Source organism: Elephas maximus, chromosome 7 (assembly GCF_024166365.1).
Source record: "Elephas maximus indicus isolate mEleMax1 chromosome 7, mEleMax1 primary haplotype, whole genome shotgun sequence".
NCBI lineage: Eukaryota > Metazoa > Chordata > Mammalia > Proboscidea > Elephantidae > Elephas > Elephas maximus.
The window spans coordinates 120,384,640-120,401,523 of NC_064825.1; the positions used below are offsets into that span (position 1 = coordinate 120,384,640).

General features: G+C 39.2%; 1 protein-coding gene across 2 annotated transcripts in view; it reads right to left on the bottom strand.

The window, feature by feature from the left end:
- Positions 1 to 560: 560 nt before the first annotated feature.
- LPXN (leupaxin) overlaps positions 561 to 16,884 on the bottom strand; it is a 63,148-nt gene continuing 46,824 nt past the window's right edge. For both annotated transcript variants that reach the window (XM_049892010.1, XM_049892009.1), the window contains exons 8-9: positions 1,842 to 1,990; positions 561 to 1,510 (exon numbers count right to left, since the gene is read on the bottom strand). In XM_049892010.1, the coding sequence (XP_049747967.1) occupies positions 1,241 to 1,510; positions 1,842 to 1,990 (419 nt within the window). In that variant the 3' untranslated portion in view covers positions 561 to 1,240. The remainder of the gene's footprint in view (positions 1,511 to 1,841; positions 1,991 to 16,884) is intronic.

Here is a 16,884-nt window from a genome sequence, read left to right on the forward strand (position 1 = left end):
ATGGCCCCCAGACCTTCTGTTGGCCCAGGACAGGAACCATTCCGGAAGCCAACTCTTCAGGCAGGGGCTGGGCTGGACAATGGGTTGGAGAGGGATGCTGGTGAGGAGTGAGCTTCTTGGATCAGGTGGCCACTTGAGACTATGTTGGCATCTCATGCCTGGAAGGAAAATGAGAGGGTGGAGGGGGCTAGAAGCTGGAGAAATGGACACAAAAGGAGAGAGTGGAGGGAGAGAGCAGGCTGTCTCATCAGGGGGAGAGTAATTGGGAGTGTGTAGCCAGGTGAATATGGGTTTTTGTGTGAGAGACTGACTTGATTTGTAAACTTTCACTTAAAGCACAATAAAAATTATTTTAAAAAATGAGTGCTATAGATTGAAACTAAAGAGAAAAATTAGTAAACAGGAGTCCTTTTAATCTCTTCTGATTTTAAAAAAAAGCGCATGCTGTATGGAAGGAACAAGAGGTATTATACAGGTTTAGGTTCACATAGTGCAATATATATACACACACATATGGGAAGCAGAAAGTTTATCTCTCAAACAAATACGACAATGAGTCATTCAAACTGCAAGCCATTTTATTTATCAGTGATGTCAGGACTCAGCATTGTCCAGTTAAAATCCACTTCCCCTTGAGAAAGAGAAATACACTGAGGGAAGATATAGTTTAAGAGAGGTATCACAATTCTCGATAATGGGGATAAAGGCCACAGCAGTGACTGTGGGAAAGTGAGGCACTGGAAAATGGGAAACTGAAAGGGGAGAGTTACGAGGGCCACAGGGGAGAGGATATAAGCTGGGCCATCAGTAGGGGGTAAAAATTGAGAAATGTGAGAAAACCAGTGGCACACTGATTATGTGCATGTGGAAAATACATCTGCAGAGGGATTAGACAGCAGGACCCAGATCTAAATTCAGGCACCTGATTAGAAGAAGAAGTTGAAGAAGAAGAGAAGGAGGAGGGGGAGGAAGAAGAAGGAAAAGGGGAAGGATGAGAACTGGAATTGATCAGCACTGTTAGGATTTCCAGAGAACACATAATTGGCTTGTTGCCTTATTTAGTGACAACATAGATTGCTAGCATGGAGGGTAATACTGAAATTTTTAAGCCCTGTCATGGCCTAAACTTACTTTCTCTATAAGCCTATTAAGCAGAAGGTCAGTAACAGCAACTGTGCTCTTTCATCTCTTGGTTTAAATTTTCTAGAGGGTCTGAAGCTGCTGTGGGTTCAAGGTAAGATTACAGGGGGAAGAGCTTATTGAAGCAAGGTAGGCAATAAGTCTTGTCATTCTGCTCCCTGAAGATGCCCTTTGACAACTGTGTCAGGCAGAAAGAACACACAAAGTGCTCCGGATGGAACTTGTGCCCCATGGCACTGATGCAGCGGCCAGTGATGGGCTGACCACACCCACGGCACAGGGTTCCTCGGCGGTGATGGTAATGAAGCTCGCAGAACGGACGTCCATCCAGTTCAAAGAAGGAACCAGTAGAAAAAGTGCTGAAGCAGTCCTGGGGGTGCGAAGAGGACAGGGAAAAGGAACACAGAGGTCAAGAAGCAAAACTCTCCAGCAAAGTAAAACTTTAGTCTTGAAATTCCTGCCAGTACCTGCCAGTCCCAGGGATTTCACTTGGGTCCTTGGCAAGTGGGGGCTAGAGTAGTGCCCACTTGGAAAGCAGACAAGCAAATGCCCACAATAGATGTTACGGTTTGTTTCTCCTTAGGAAACCGACATGAGTTCCTTAGCCAGGACTGTGAACACTTCACTACCTGCAGCTCTGCCTCTCAGAGAGGAGAACCCCTGGCTTTCCCTAAATCCAAAAGATAAGTGAGTATACAGACCCCACACACAAAGCACTCTGGGTGCCAGACAGTGTCCATGGCTGACAGGTAGTTCTCCAACACTGGGCGATTGCATCCACCACACTTGGGTGAGAACATGGCTAAGAAATCCTTCCGGCAATATGGCTTGTTGTCCTTCTCATGAAAGCCTGCGGAGATAAAATCAAGGATTCATGGCTGTAGTTTGAGCCCTTAAAGCTAAGTTGGAGTCTGAGAAGAGGCCAATGATCTAACCTCTCCCTATCTTATAGTCAAAATGTGGCTAACAATAGAGACCTACCTCAAAGGGCTGTTGTAAGAAATACCTGAGACAATGCAGGTAAAATGTTTTCATGTTGTGCCTGGTTCATAACAAGCATGTAATAAGCATTGGTGGCTGTTCCTTTTCAGTGCCTTTCCACTAGGTATCCCCTGGGCCTGGACAGTTCTGCCCCAGACCTTGAAATGGCTGCTCCTTTTTGTGATTCAGGAATTGGCTCAAAGATCAACTTATCAGAGAGGCCTCTCCTCGTTCCTTCTCTATCACTTCATCTTCTTTCCCTCCCCCTTCTTATCATTTACCACCATCTAAAGTCATCTTGTTTCTGTTCCACCTTCCCTCATTGGAACATGAGCTCTGAGAGAGACTAGATATTGTTGTTCTTGTCACCATTACATCTCTCTCCAGAATCTAAAACAGCACTTGGAAAAAAGTGCTTAATATTTAAAATAAGATACTACTAAATAATAATAATACTCCTTATCCAAAAACTCAACTTATGACAGCAAGAATAGCTAGGAATAGCAAGAATTCTCAAAAAAGAAAAGACAATTCTAGGTGGCTTAGCCCTACGTGTATTATGTATTGTCGTGGTTGTTGTTAGGTGCCATCGAGTGAATTCCGACTCATAGTGACCCCATGTGACAGAGTAGAACTGCCCATAGGGTTTTCTAAGGCTGAAATCTTTACAATAGCAGACTGCCAGGTCTTTTTCCCACAGAGCCACTGAGTGGGTTTCAGCCACCAACCTTTGGTTAGCAGTCAAGTGCTTAACCGACATGCCATCGGAGCTCCTTAAATGTCATTCCAACTCACTGCAACCTTATAAGACAGAGTAGAACTGCCCTATGCACAGGGTTTCCAAGGCTGCAAATCTTTACAGAAGAAGACTGTCACATATATTTCTCCTGCAGAGAAGCTGGTGGGTTCGAACCACCAACCTTTTAGTTAGCAGCCGAGCACTTTAACCACTGCACCAGCAGGGCTCCTTACATGTATTATAAGCCTCTATAATTAAATGAGTGGAATACTTGCACATAAGTAGACAGACCAATGAAACAGAATAGAAAGTTCAGAAACTGACCCAAGTGCATACGAAAATTTAGTATATAGTAAGGTAACATCTCAAATCAGTAAGAGAAGATACATGTCAGTACTGGGACAACAGGGGTGTCATGTGTAAGACAGAGAGACAGACAGATGGGGGTGAGGAGGAGAGAAAGGGAACTGGATACATTCCCCATATCATATGCCAGAAGGATTTCCAAATGAATCCAAGATCTACGTGTAATCATTGAAACCATACAAATACTTGAATTAAAAACAGCTAGATTCATGTCCCTGGTTAAATTTATTCCTAGATATTTTATTCTCTTAGATGCTATTGTAAATGGAATTGCTTCCCTAACTCCCCTTTCAGATTTCTCATTGCTGTGTATAGAAACTCAACTATTTTTTGTTTGTTGCCCTTACACCCTGACACTTTGCTAAATTCCTCTATTAGCTCTAGAGGTTTTCTTGCAGACAGTGAATTCTACATGTAGAAACTGCTGAATTGGAGTATGTTTTGCTGTGCATATTCTCAACAACAACAAAACAAATAAAATTTTAAGAAAATGGAGGGATTCCTCTTTAATATGGGAAGTAGAAAACTGTATAAATAGGTATCATATTTCAAAAGCAATTAAAGATTGGTAAATTTATCTACATTAAAAAAAAAGCATGACCAAAAAACACCATAAGCAAAGTCAAAAGACAAGCTGAAAAAAATATTTGCTAATTATACCCCAGAAAAGAATAGCTAATATGCCTAAAATAAAAAGAGCTCTTAAAAATTGTAAAAGAAAAAAAATTAAGTCCAAAAGAAAAATGGACAAAATTATGCAGAGACAGTGAATAGATTTATAAAGGGCAAATGGCTCATTAACCTATGGAAAGGTACACACCCTTACTTACAAAAGGAGAAATACAAAACTAATGTAAAATATATACATTTCTTACTTTTCAAATTGGCAAAAATCCAAAGGTTTGACAATTTACTCTAAAAATAGCCCCTCTTGTACATTGCTGGAGGAGCCCTGGTGGCACACTGGTTAACCACTCAGCTACTAACCAAAAGGTTGGCTGTTTGAACCCACCAGCCACTCCTTGGTAGAAAGATGTGGCAGTCTGTTTCCATAAAGATTAATAGCTTTGGAGACCCTATGGGTCAGTGCTATTCTGTCCTATAAGGATACTAGGATTTGGAATCAATTCAATGGCAATGGGTTTGGTTTTTTGGTATACATTGCTAGTGGAAACACAAAACAGTACAACCACTCTGAAGGGGTATTTGGCAATACCCAATAAAATTACATATACATAAAAAATATATATTTACCCTTTAATCCATCATCCTAATTTCTAAAAAACCTATCCCAATGATATACTAGTGAAAATTCTTTTAAAAATCATGTACACAAATCTATTCACTGCAATAATATTTATAATAGCAAAAGACAGGAAACAACTCTAAAATCCATTACTAAGGGATTGGTTGAATAAACTATGGTATATCTTCACAATGGAGTACTATGCAGTTGTTAAAAGGAAGGATGAAGATCTCTTTATATGACATAGAATGATTTTCTGGATACAGGTAGTTCTGACTTACAACATATTTGAGGTACGTCCACCACACTTACAATCATCCTTTTTTTTTTCTTTTGTGTGTATTATCATTAGTAATATGTACTACATACAATGTTGCAACATGTAATTTCCTGGTGTTATCATTCTCAGATGTAATGTTTCCAACTCCCAAAGACAAATACAGATGGGATTTATAAAGACTTTGATAATAAAAGGCAATAATAATGAAAAGTAAAAAAAAAAAAAAATGAAGCATTCTACTTGTGTCAGACCCAACTTATGACACAGTAACTGTTGGAACGGAGCCCTGTTGTAAGTTGGGGACTACCTGTATATTTTTACGTCAAAGAAGCAAGTTGCATCAGAGCGGTCCAGTGTGCTACTTTTTGTGTAAGAAAGGGGGCAGAGTGTACATTGTTATCTGCAATTGCTTATAATTTCAAAAAAGAAACAATGAGGGGATAAACTAATCTAAATTGGTTACCAATCAGCAGAAGGTAGGAACAAGGTTGGGGGAACAGGAAAAGAAGCAAAACATCACTGAGTACACTTTGTTCCATGCTACATACTTACAAAATGTGTTGTGTTGTTGGGTCCATTGAGTCGATTCCTACCCATAGCGACCCCATGTAAGAGAGTAGAACTGTCCCACAGGGTTTTCTTGGCTGTAATCTTTACAGAAGCAGATCACCAGGTCTTTCTCCTACAGAGCTGCTGGGTGGTTTGAACCACCAACGTTTTGGTTAGCAGTGAAGTGCTTAACCTTTGAGCCACCAGGGCTCCTTTTACAAAATAAGATGTTTTATAAAATTTCAAAACAAAATAAATAAATAAAAAGGAAAAAATAAACCCCTAAAAAGTTGAACTGAATTGAAACTAACTGTATATCTAATTGATTAAATGACCAAAGAAATTCATTCATTCATTCAAGTGGCTTTAAAACACAGCACTATAATTCTACCTACATATGTATCACACAGTACTATGTGTAAAACAGGATTATAATGGATATATTCTAAAGACAGAAAGTTACAAAGAAATCTTAAACTGTTTTCAATAATCTTATTTGCAATGTTTATATTGCTGTTTTCAAATTATTATATGTAGAATATTATTATACATATAATAATAATATTATATTGTAGAATAAAGCAAAAAAGCAACTATAGTAATATTTTTGGAAAGCAAGATTTTCCATGCAAAAATAGCAGAAATACAAGTATAACTTTAAAAGTCATGTAAAAGAACAAGTAACTTACATTTCAATTAGAAAAAGCAGTATGAACTTGTGAGTTTTCTTTTTTTTTTAAAAAAAAAGAGTATTCCAAGCCTTGTCCACTGAAAAGCCTAGAATTAATGACATATCAGAAGCAAAGAATACTCCTAGCACCCAGAGGTATTCTTTAAATGTTCTTTCTCACTAAAAGAAACCAGTTTCATTGGAGAATGGCTGATACCCAGTGTGGGGCAGGTCTCACAAGATGGGCCTGATACACCTTGATGTGCCAAGGAGAAGGGGCCATGTTAAAATGATATAGTAACCAACATGAAGGGGCTACCACTGGTCTCAGATAAAACAATTCGAGCATTAAAAAATATTATTGCAATTAATCAAATCACACGAAATATATAAACTCCATGTGTTTAAATTTATATTAAAACAATAGAAACAAATTGGTTCACCACTGGGTGCTGTTAATGAACCCTTTCATTACTCTTATAAAGGAAAAGGATCAAACATCATTTATCCCACCTTTCCTTTCTGAAATGTATTTTGACTGTCTTGAAGATATTTGGTGGGGGTAACCAGTTGATGAAGAAAAATTACTTTTTATATAATTCCAGCTAATAAGTATAGAAGGAATGATAGGAAAAAATGCCATTTTGCAACACCTAGTGAATTAATGGAAACCCTGGTTGCATAGTGGTTACATGCTACAGCTGCTAACCAAGAGGTCGGCACTTCAAATCCACCAGACGCTCCTTGGAAACTCTATGGGGCAGTTCTACTCTGTCCTATAGGGTCGCTATGAGTCGGAATCGACTGCACAGCAGTGGGTTTGGTTTTTCGGTTTAGTGAATTAATGCATCTAGGCTAGGCAATGATCGGGTTGACACTGTTTAAAAGCTGAGGTCAATTTTACATCAACGAAAGTGTGACAACCAGTCGTTACATACCTCTTGATACGATACAATATCAAGAGGTATATTAGGCATGCAAAGCACCCACCATGTATAAATTATTCCTTTCAAAAAAAAAGGAGCACTGGTGACGAAGTGGTTAAGAGCTCTGCTGCCAACCAGAGGTCAGCAGTTGGGTTCCACCAGTTGCTCTTTGGAAACTCAAGCCCCTTAAAAAAAAAAAGGAATCTGAATCTAATCAAGTCTCTAGATCTAAATTAACAGTTTAAAGAAAATACAGGGGGATAAAGCAAGTAAGTTAAACAATATCAACAGGAAGCAGCCAGACAAACCAAGAACTTGGGACATTTTGCAGGACATAGGTGCCAGGTTCTTAACAATCAGTGGTATGAAAAAGTGGAAGAAGGGGGGATTCTTATAGAATTTTAGAAATTTGAGGAGATAAAGCAGGCGAATAAAATGCATACATTTTTCTTGTGTCTTAATTCCAATAAACTAAGTAAATTAAACCTTTTTTAGAAATTTAAGGATTTTGGATATGGGTTTTAGGTGATAATAGAAAATTATTGTTAATTTTGTTAAGTGCGAAGGTGGTCACGTTTCAGAAAAAAAAAAAAGTCCCTATCAGCTAAAGATGCATACTGAAATATTCATAGTGAGATTACATGAATTCCAGGATTTGCTTTTAAACACCCCAGTAAAAAAAAAAAAAAAAAAAAGGTGAATGGGTAGGTGGGTAATTAATTTGGTGAAAGATTGATATTTATTGAGGCTAAGTAAATAAGTCTTTTTGTGTTTGAAAATTTCCATAATAAAAAGTTAAAAAATCAATTCGTTCAGTGTAAGTACTTTCTCTTCAATGTGTGAAATTTTCATCATTAGACACATATAAAAAAATTCCTGGCTCGGGTCTTACTGATCCCTGCATTCAGGATGAGAAAACCTATGTTGCTTGTTTTTTTTAAATCTTTCCCCCTTACAAATTGACAAATAGCCAAGAAGAAATAATTTTAGTAAGATGTTCAACATTATGAGTAAGCCAAGAAACTCAAAAGAATGAAGTTCTATTTTTTGCTAACTAAGTAGTAAGAATAGTGCTGGAAAATACATGGAGAAGTTCACATATTTGTATATCCCTGATGATAAAGTTAAATGTTTTCATTCTTTTGGAAAGTTATTTGATAATGTGAATCAACAGTAATGAGTAACAGACAGATATCTCAATCCTGGGAATTAATCTATACAGATAATTCAAAAGAAGGAAATATGAAGTTTAAATATATTTATCACAGCACTACTAAAACACAGAAGTAATCTAAATCTACTATTATGAACACATTTAGTTGTTTCCAAAATTTAGAACTATAAAATTATGCCACAATGAACATCTTTAGCATATAACATTTTATCTTTTATAATTTGTTGACATAAAGCCCTAATGGAATAACGGATATTATAAAAATTGTGGTCATAAAACTATGAAGCAACATGGAGAAATGCTTAAGTGGAAAAAAAGGAATGTTAGGTATAACTTCATGTATAAATATGAATATAGACAAATATTGGTAGAGAAAAGACTTACTAAGCTTATTAGAATAACTAATAGATTATGAGTAAAATTTTCTGCAAGGTATTTTTATCTTCTCTACACAAAAAAAGAAAGAAAGAAAAATATAATAAACTAATTCCTCTGCAAGCCCTTAGTCAAGTAATATGTCCTCTCTGCTTTGAAACTCATTTCCCCCAGGTACCCAGGTGCCTTGGTCCTTCGCTTAACTCAGTTGTCTGCTTAGGAGAACAACTGATCTCACTACCATAGCTCAAATAGCACCGCATCACTCTCTCTGCTAACACACAGAATAAGTTAGTGAGCCAGTTAGTTGGCTAGTTTGATACTTGTCTGTCTCTCCTATATGATTATAAGTACCATGAAGGCAGGACTTTGTTTTGGTCACTGTGTCCCCATTACCTAGGGCATTATCTGACACAGGCATAGTAGTCACTCAGTAAAAAACTGTTAAATATAAATGAATGAGTAGACATGTGGACAACATTACAACAGCAAAATTGAGACCACTATCTCCAAAAGTATGTTGCAGTTTGGAGCCTCACTCCAGATTTGCATAGAAGATGTACAAACAGGTATGCTTTTCTGTAAGGAATTCTCCTTAGCATGCTCTTGGAGAAGCTGCCTAAGGTGTAGGTGATACCATTAGCAATTCCACTTATGGAGCACCTGCTTTGTATTGGTTCCAAATGAGGGCCTTACCTACAGTTCTGAATGTAAACGGGATTCTGCACAGCAACCCTCTGAAGTAGGTATTAGCCCCATTTTACATATGAGAAAAAAGAAGCTCTGAGAAGAAACATATATAACTAGTCAGAAGAGGTGCTGAGATTCAAATCTAGGCCTAGCTTCAGAGCCTAACTTAAGTGCCACTCCCCTAATTTTAATTCATCCTGACCTTGAGGTTTCTGTGAATAATATAAAGCTGAGTATAAGTATCACAGCCCAATAACTTCATACATATAAGAGCGCTACTCCTGCTCCACTAAAATAACATGTAACCAAAGTGTGCGCCATGTGGTGGGAAGTAGCCCAGTCAAGAAAGTCCACTTTGATAGTCGTGGCCCTCTCAAAAAAGGCAACAGGAGCACCCAGGGGTTGGGATCCAAATCATGTAGCTTCAGGCTTTTCATTCCCATGTCACTTTCGGACATACCTTGCCTTGTTCAACTATCTGTTTGACAATTTATCAGACGATTTAGCAGACTTTTGAGGCCCAGGGATCTAAGAATCTCGGGTAGTAATTGTATAAGCTGTCCTGTGTTCTTCCTCTAAACCTCTGAGACACAGCTCACTTTCCTCTTTTTCATTTTATTACAGACTTTCTAGAGTCTGACTAAGAGGGCGGTTCAGTGGTTAAGTGGTTCGAACCCACCAGCTGCTCCCCGGGAGGAAGATGTGGGAGTCTGCTTCCATAAAGATTACAGCCTTGGGAACCCTATGGGGCTGTTCTACTCTGTCCTGTAGGGTCGCTATGAGTCACAATCAACTGGACAGCAATGGGTTTGGAATACAGGAAGGCCCACTATTTAAGAAAAACAGACACACACTCACAACCATCTTTCTTGCTATTGTGTGTGGCACAGTCATTCTCAAAACTTTAGCATGCATGAATCACCTGGAGGGCTTGTTAACACAAAGACTGTTAGGCCCTGTTCCCCGTTTCTGATTCTATAGGTCTGGGATAACCAAAAAAAAAAAAAAAGAAAAACCAAACCCATTGCCATTGAGTTGATTCGGACACATAGCGACCCTATAGGATAGAGTAGAACTGCCCCATAGAGTTTCTGAGGAGTGCCTGCTGGATTTGAACTGCTGACCTTTTGGTTAGCAGCTGTAGTTCTTAACCACTATCCCACCAGGGTTTCCAGGTCTGGTATGGGACCCAAGAATTTGCATTTTTAACAAGTCCTTAGGTGATACTGATGCTACATAAAGCAAATGATATAAAACTCACCTTGCCTATAACTAGGTGGGACTTGAGAAAATTATAAGGCATGCCAGCTAACCTAGAAATGACCCTCATCTAGGCCTCTGCAGGGTAGCTGGTCTCAGGAGTCGGACAGCAGGGAAGTAACAGCCTCTCCTTCAACTTGGGTGAGTCTCCGGGGAAGAAACAAAAGCAATCAGCCAAACGTGCTGTGATACCCCTCCATTTAGTAATTCAACAAGTTGAGAAAGTTTCAAGACTTACTTTCCTGGAGCCTCTCTCTGGGGCCAATTACCTCAGGAGGGCTGTTCAGAAACACTGACAATTAAAAGTGCCAATGAGATGGGAAGGGTGTTTATACTCTGGTGGGGCTCTTAGCCACAAGGGAAATTAGCAAGCACCTGAATGGCCCAGATAATGAACAATTAAAAACAAAGACAGGCACTGAGGACCTGCTCCCTGTGGGAGGATGCTAAGGGCCTGATGTGGTTAGAAACTTGAGCCTTAAAGAGGAATTCTCTGCACTGAAACAAAAATGTAGATGAATTTAATTTCCCAGGAGGCTCGGTAGTTAAGCTGTCATTATAGAAACTCTGTGTAACTATGTGGCTTGGGGTAAGGCAGGGCACCATCTGATTAGTGGACTGACCATATGGTAGGAAACCCACTTCCAGAAAGCCAACAGTCAAAACAGAAATTCAAACCAAGACGAGCTGTTGATTAATAAATGGCCCTTTTTGTCAGGTGTCACAATGTATAAATGTGGCTTCCTATTTACGTAAAGTCATAAACGACCCAAACCAGTATGCGAGAAGCCTTGCTGTTTTAGAAGGAGCCCAAGTCAAGCACAATGAGAACTAGTTCCCTCCACGGTGCTTTCTGGTCATCCTATAAATATTTTTCTTTTGTATCTAACTGATGTCTCTCCTTGAAATGTGTCTGTATTGCGTTATTTTACTCTCAGACAATGCCCACATAATCATTCATGGGCAGTATTCACTTGCTGACTGTTCTACTCAACTAACTCTCAGACTTCTGTGGCTATCCATACAACATAAATTTACCATGACACATTTTAATAAGACTTAGATTGAGTCTCAATGGAAAATGCTGCTTAACTAGAGTGCAGTCTAGAAATAAAATACATAATGATTTGTGAAAAGCATCGAGCAAGCTTCACTGAACCAGCAAATTACTACAAGACACTTTGCTAGTGGATTATGTCCCTGCCACTGCCTCCAGGTTTGCTGCCAAATAAAGCATAACGTGATGGTACCAACGAAGTAAGGAAATCCAACAGCAGAAGCAGAACTGAGTCTCAGTCAAAGGGCAGCTGTGATGTGGTAGAAAGAACATGGAACTTGGAGAAATGAGACCTGAGTTTAAATCCTAACTCTTTGACTTTCTAGTCTAAATAAACAACTTGGGGCCAAGACACCACCTTTGGCAGCCTTTGACAAAGGCCAGTATAACAAGATGTAAGGTATCAAGACATAACAGATACCAAATTCCAAACTGAGCTGCAAGACATCCCCCAAAATAGACAGCCAAGGGACTGTTTGTGTAATTTTTGAACTCCTCATCCACACTGAGGACATAAAATGAGTAAAAAGAAAAGGTAAACTGAGAGGTATTTCTTTGGAGAAAACTGTGTTATATGATAGGGAAGGTGCCCCATCATTACTACCGGGAGGGGTGGGGTATGGTTCCTGTGTCACCTCCAGTCAAGAGACAGGCTTCAATGGGACCACTCAGGGAGCTAGATATGTATCCCCCATTAGTGGGACACAGTTGATGGTATCTGACTTTTCCCTGAAAAAATTCCGTAGGTGAGAATCTGGCTGATGTGGCCTCTGACAGGAGAATAGAGAGATGCAATTCAAAATTAACTATAACTCCATTGACTGAGAAAGAAAGGTGCAAATTTTCCACGGTCCACATATGGACATGAGAGAGAAAGAGATGGCCTGGAAGTATTTTAATTATTTTTAAGGGATCAGCTGGAGGGAAAAATGAGAACCCCAAGAAAAACAATCTGTGCAGAGCGGATTGTCAAAAAAGTGTGCTGAGAGAAGAACAGCTAGCCGAGACATGTAAAGAGCACTCAAGAGTTCACGATGGAGCCTGTACCAAATGCACAAAGCATCCAAGAAAAAAATGTTAGAAGTCAACATCTGCCAGGCCCAGGGAACACAAAGCCAACTTAGGAGAGGGCTAGACAAGTCAGGACTTCCTTGCCCTGCATTCTCATCTCCTTCCTCCCCCATGCTTCAATTCTGGGGGGTCAGAAATCAAGGTCAACAAAAGGGGTGAGGGTGATGTATGCCAAAGAAGGCAGGCAAGGAGGAAGGAAAGGCCACACTACCCTCCCCTGGCCTCCTGCAGCTTGAAGGCCCCATTAGGGCAGAAGACCTGGCTGTCACTTTAAATAATAAGCTTTAGCGATTACATAGACTGAATTGCCTAAAGACGTAGCTTTTGTGTTTTTTAACTTGAACTGATTTTCTATTTAAAACTTTTTATTAAGGGTAATCAGAAAACACATGAGACTACCTAAGTTTTTATTTAGGAGAAAACCTTCTCACTAAATTAATTTAAAAGGATAGAAAAAGAAAAAATAAAGAAGCTTTTTGATTCCATGCATGAGTCATATTTATTCAAAACAAACATAAAAGAAAGGAGCCAGAAAAAAATTAAGAAAATGCAGTAAACAGAAGGAAAAAAAAAAAAAAACTTGCAAAGAGGGAAAAACAGGTCACATAGAAAGGATCAGGAGTAAGAATAAAACAAAACTTCTCAACCACAGAAGCTAGAAGTAATGTCTTTAGGCTTACGAAGAAAAATAGTTTCTATCTAGAATTCTATGCCCAGGCAACTTAATCATAGGATAATAGGATAAAAATATTTTCAGGCGATCAAGGTCTCAAAAATTTTACCTCCTATTCATTTTTTCTCAGGAAGCTACTGGAGTATGCATTCCACAAAAATGTAGAAGATAACATGCATGTATTAAAAGATATGGGATCCAGAAAACAAGAGGTCTAAATAGGAGAATAGTGAAAGGAATTCCTAGGATAACAACCCAGAATAGTTACTTCTCAGCAGGCCTGAAGAACATTGAAACAAAAGGTCTCCTGGAGGAATGGTTCCAAAAAAAAAAAACAGTGGAACTGACAAAGTATCAGATGTGGTTGACCATTTTGAGAAGGATTTCACAATTCCATCAAATAAATTAGTGGTAAGTACAATGAAATCTACAATGTTCCGCTGCTATTCATAATGTTTTCACTGGCTAATGCTTTTCAGAAGTAGACTGCCGGGTTCTTCTTCCTAGTCTGTCTTAGTCTGGAAGCTCAGCTGAAACCTGTTCTCCATGGGTGACCCTGCTGGTATTTGAATACCGGTGGCATGGCTTCCAGCATCACAGCAACACACAAGCCACACAAGCCCCCACAGTACAACAAACTGACAGACACGTTTGCAGCAAACAGATGCAGCGCTAGAAGTGCTCACTGGTCTATGCCAAGAAATATGGAAGACAGCTTCCTGGACAACTGATTGGAAGAGATCCATATTTATGCCTATTCCCAAGAAAGGTGATCCAACCAAATGTGGAAATTAGAGAACAATCTCATTAATATCACACATAAGCAAAATTCTGCTGAAGATCATTCAAAAATGGCTGCAGCAGTATATCGACAGGGAACTACCAGATATTCAGGCTGGTTCCAGATGAGGATGTGGAATCAGGGATATCATTGCAGATGTCAGATGGATCCTGGCTGAAAGCAGAGAATACCAGAAGGATGTTTACCTGTGTTTTATTGACTGTGCAAAGGCATTCAACTGCGTGGATCATAAAAAACTATAGATAACACTGCAAAGAATGGGAATTCCAGAACACTTAATTGTGCTCATGAGGGACCTTTACATAGATCAAGAGGCAGTTGTTTGGATAGAACAAGGGGATACTGATTGGTTTAAAGTCAGGAAAGGTGTGCGCCAGGGTTGTACTCTTTCACTATACCTATTCAATCTGTATGCTGAGGAAACAATCCGAGAAGCTGGACTATATGAAGAAGAATGGGGCATCAGGTTTGGAGGAAGACTCATTAACAACGTGTGTTATGCAGATGACACAACCTTGGTTGCTGAAAGTGAAGAGGACTTGAAGCACTTACTAATGAAGATCAAAGACCACAGCCTTCAGTATGGATTGCATCTCAACATAAAGAAAACAAAAATCCTCACAACTGGACTGATGAGCAACATCACGATAAACGGAGAAAAGACTGAAGTTGTCAAGGATTTCATTTTACTTGGATCCACAATCAACATCCATGGAAGCAGCAGTCAAGAAATCAAAAGACTCAGTGCATTGGGTGAATCTGCTGCAAAGGACCTCTTCAAAGTGTCGAAGAGCAAAGATGTCACCCTGAAGACTAAGGTGCGCCTGACCCAAAAAAAAACTAGTGACCCAAGCCATGGTATTTTCAATCACATCATATGCATATGAAAGCTGGACAATGAATAAGGAAGACCAAAGAAGAATTGACACTTTGAATTGTGGTGTTGGTGAAGAATATTGAATATACCATGGACTGCCAAAAGAACGAACAAATCTGTCTTAGAAGAAGTACAGCTAGAATGCTCCTTAGAGGCAAGGATGGCGAGACTGCGTCATACCTACTTTGGACATGTTGTCAGGAGGGATGAGTCCCTGGAAAAGGACATTACGCTTGGCAGAGTACAGGGTCAGCGGAAAAGAGGAAGACCCTCAACAAGGTGGATTGACACAGCGGCTGCAACAATGAGTTCAAACATAACAACGATTGTGAGGATGGCTTAGGACCGGGCAGTGTTTCGTTCTGTTGTGCATGGGGTCACTGTGAGTTGGAGCCGACTTTACGGCACCTAACAGCAACAACAACAACACAATGAAATCTAAATTAATGGAAAAGGGATCCAAACATTAACTCCAAAAAAAAAAAAAATTTATACAAAATGACCACCGTGATAATAATAATTACAAAAAAAATTTTTTTTTTTTTTTTAATCATCAGTCATTACTATAAAGTCCCTGGGTGGCTCATAAAAAAAAAAAAAAAGAAAGAAAAAAGTTTTTTTTTACTAACCTAAAGGTTGGTTTTTTGAATCAACTCAGCGACACTATGGAAGAAAGGTATGGCAATCTGCTTCTGTAAAGAGCACAGCCAAAAAAACCCTATGGAGCGGTTCTACTCTAAAAAAAAAAAAGCAAAAAAAAAACCACATGGGGTCACCATAAGTCAGAATCGACTTGACGATGACCCGTTATACCTCCGTGTGCCGGTTACTGTTTTAAATACTAAACTGGTATTGTCTCTTAAAATCCCTATAATGTCCCATAACATCTCTTCTGGGAGTTATTTTTACTGATGAGGTAAGTGAGGCACAGTGAGGTTAATGGCTTGAACAACATCGTACAGCTAATAAAACTCACAGCCCAAATATGAACCAGGCGGTCTGATCCAAAAGCCATGCTCCACTATAATCATGCTTTGCTACATAGCTCAACTGGGAGCAATATGTACATGACTGCCAATGATATGTACCCACTGAATACTAATCTAACCTGGAAGTCTGACATTATTACCTATTGAGAGAATGGGGAATGGTGAAGAGGGATGCGTTGGAGGTGAGATGGAGCAATAATAACATTTCTAAATCCCATCTTCCCTTGTAGAAAGTCAATATACAAGAGTTACAAGTGAAAAAAAATTCAAGTTATAGCAATATAAATATATTATTTAAAACACAAGTAAATAACAAAAAGTAACAGAAGGATCAGCTAAAAGAATTTTGAGAGGAGGACTGGATTTAAGGGTAGGGAAGGGAAAAGCAGGCATCTGCTCTTTTTCCTTATTAATTTTGAAGTAATAGTTGAGTTTCATAGTATTTCTTTTTTTTTTAATTGTACTTTAGATGAAGGTTTACACAGCGATTTAGTTTCTCATTAAACGATTAATATGCATATTGTTTTGTGACATTGGTTGCCGACCCCATGACATGTCAACACTCTCCATCTCTTGACCTTGGATTCCCCATTAACACCTTTCCTGTCCCCTCCTGCCTTCTAGTCCTTGCCCCTGACCTGGTATGCCCATTTAATCTTGTTTTGTTTTATGAGCCTGCCTAATCTTTGGCTGAAAGGTGAACCTCAGAAGCGACTTCAGTACCGAGTTAAAATGGTGTCCAGGGACCATACTCTCTGGGTTTTTCTAATCTCTGTCAGATCATTAAGTCTGATCTTTTTTTGTGAGTTAGAATTCTGTTCTACACTTTTCTCCAGCTCTGTTTGGGACCCTCTATTGTGATCCCTGTCAGAATAGTTGGTGATGGTAGCTGGGCACCATCTAGTTTTGCTGAACTCAGTCTGGTAGAGGTTGTGGCAGTTGTGGTCCATTAGTCCTTTGGACTTTCCCTTGTGTCTTTGGTTTTATTCATTCTCCCTTGCTCCAGATATAGTGGGATC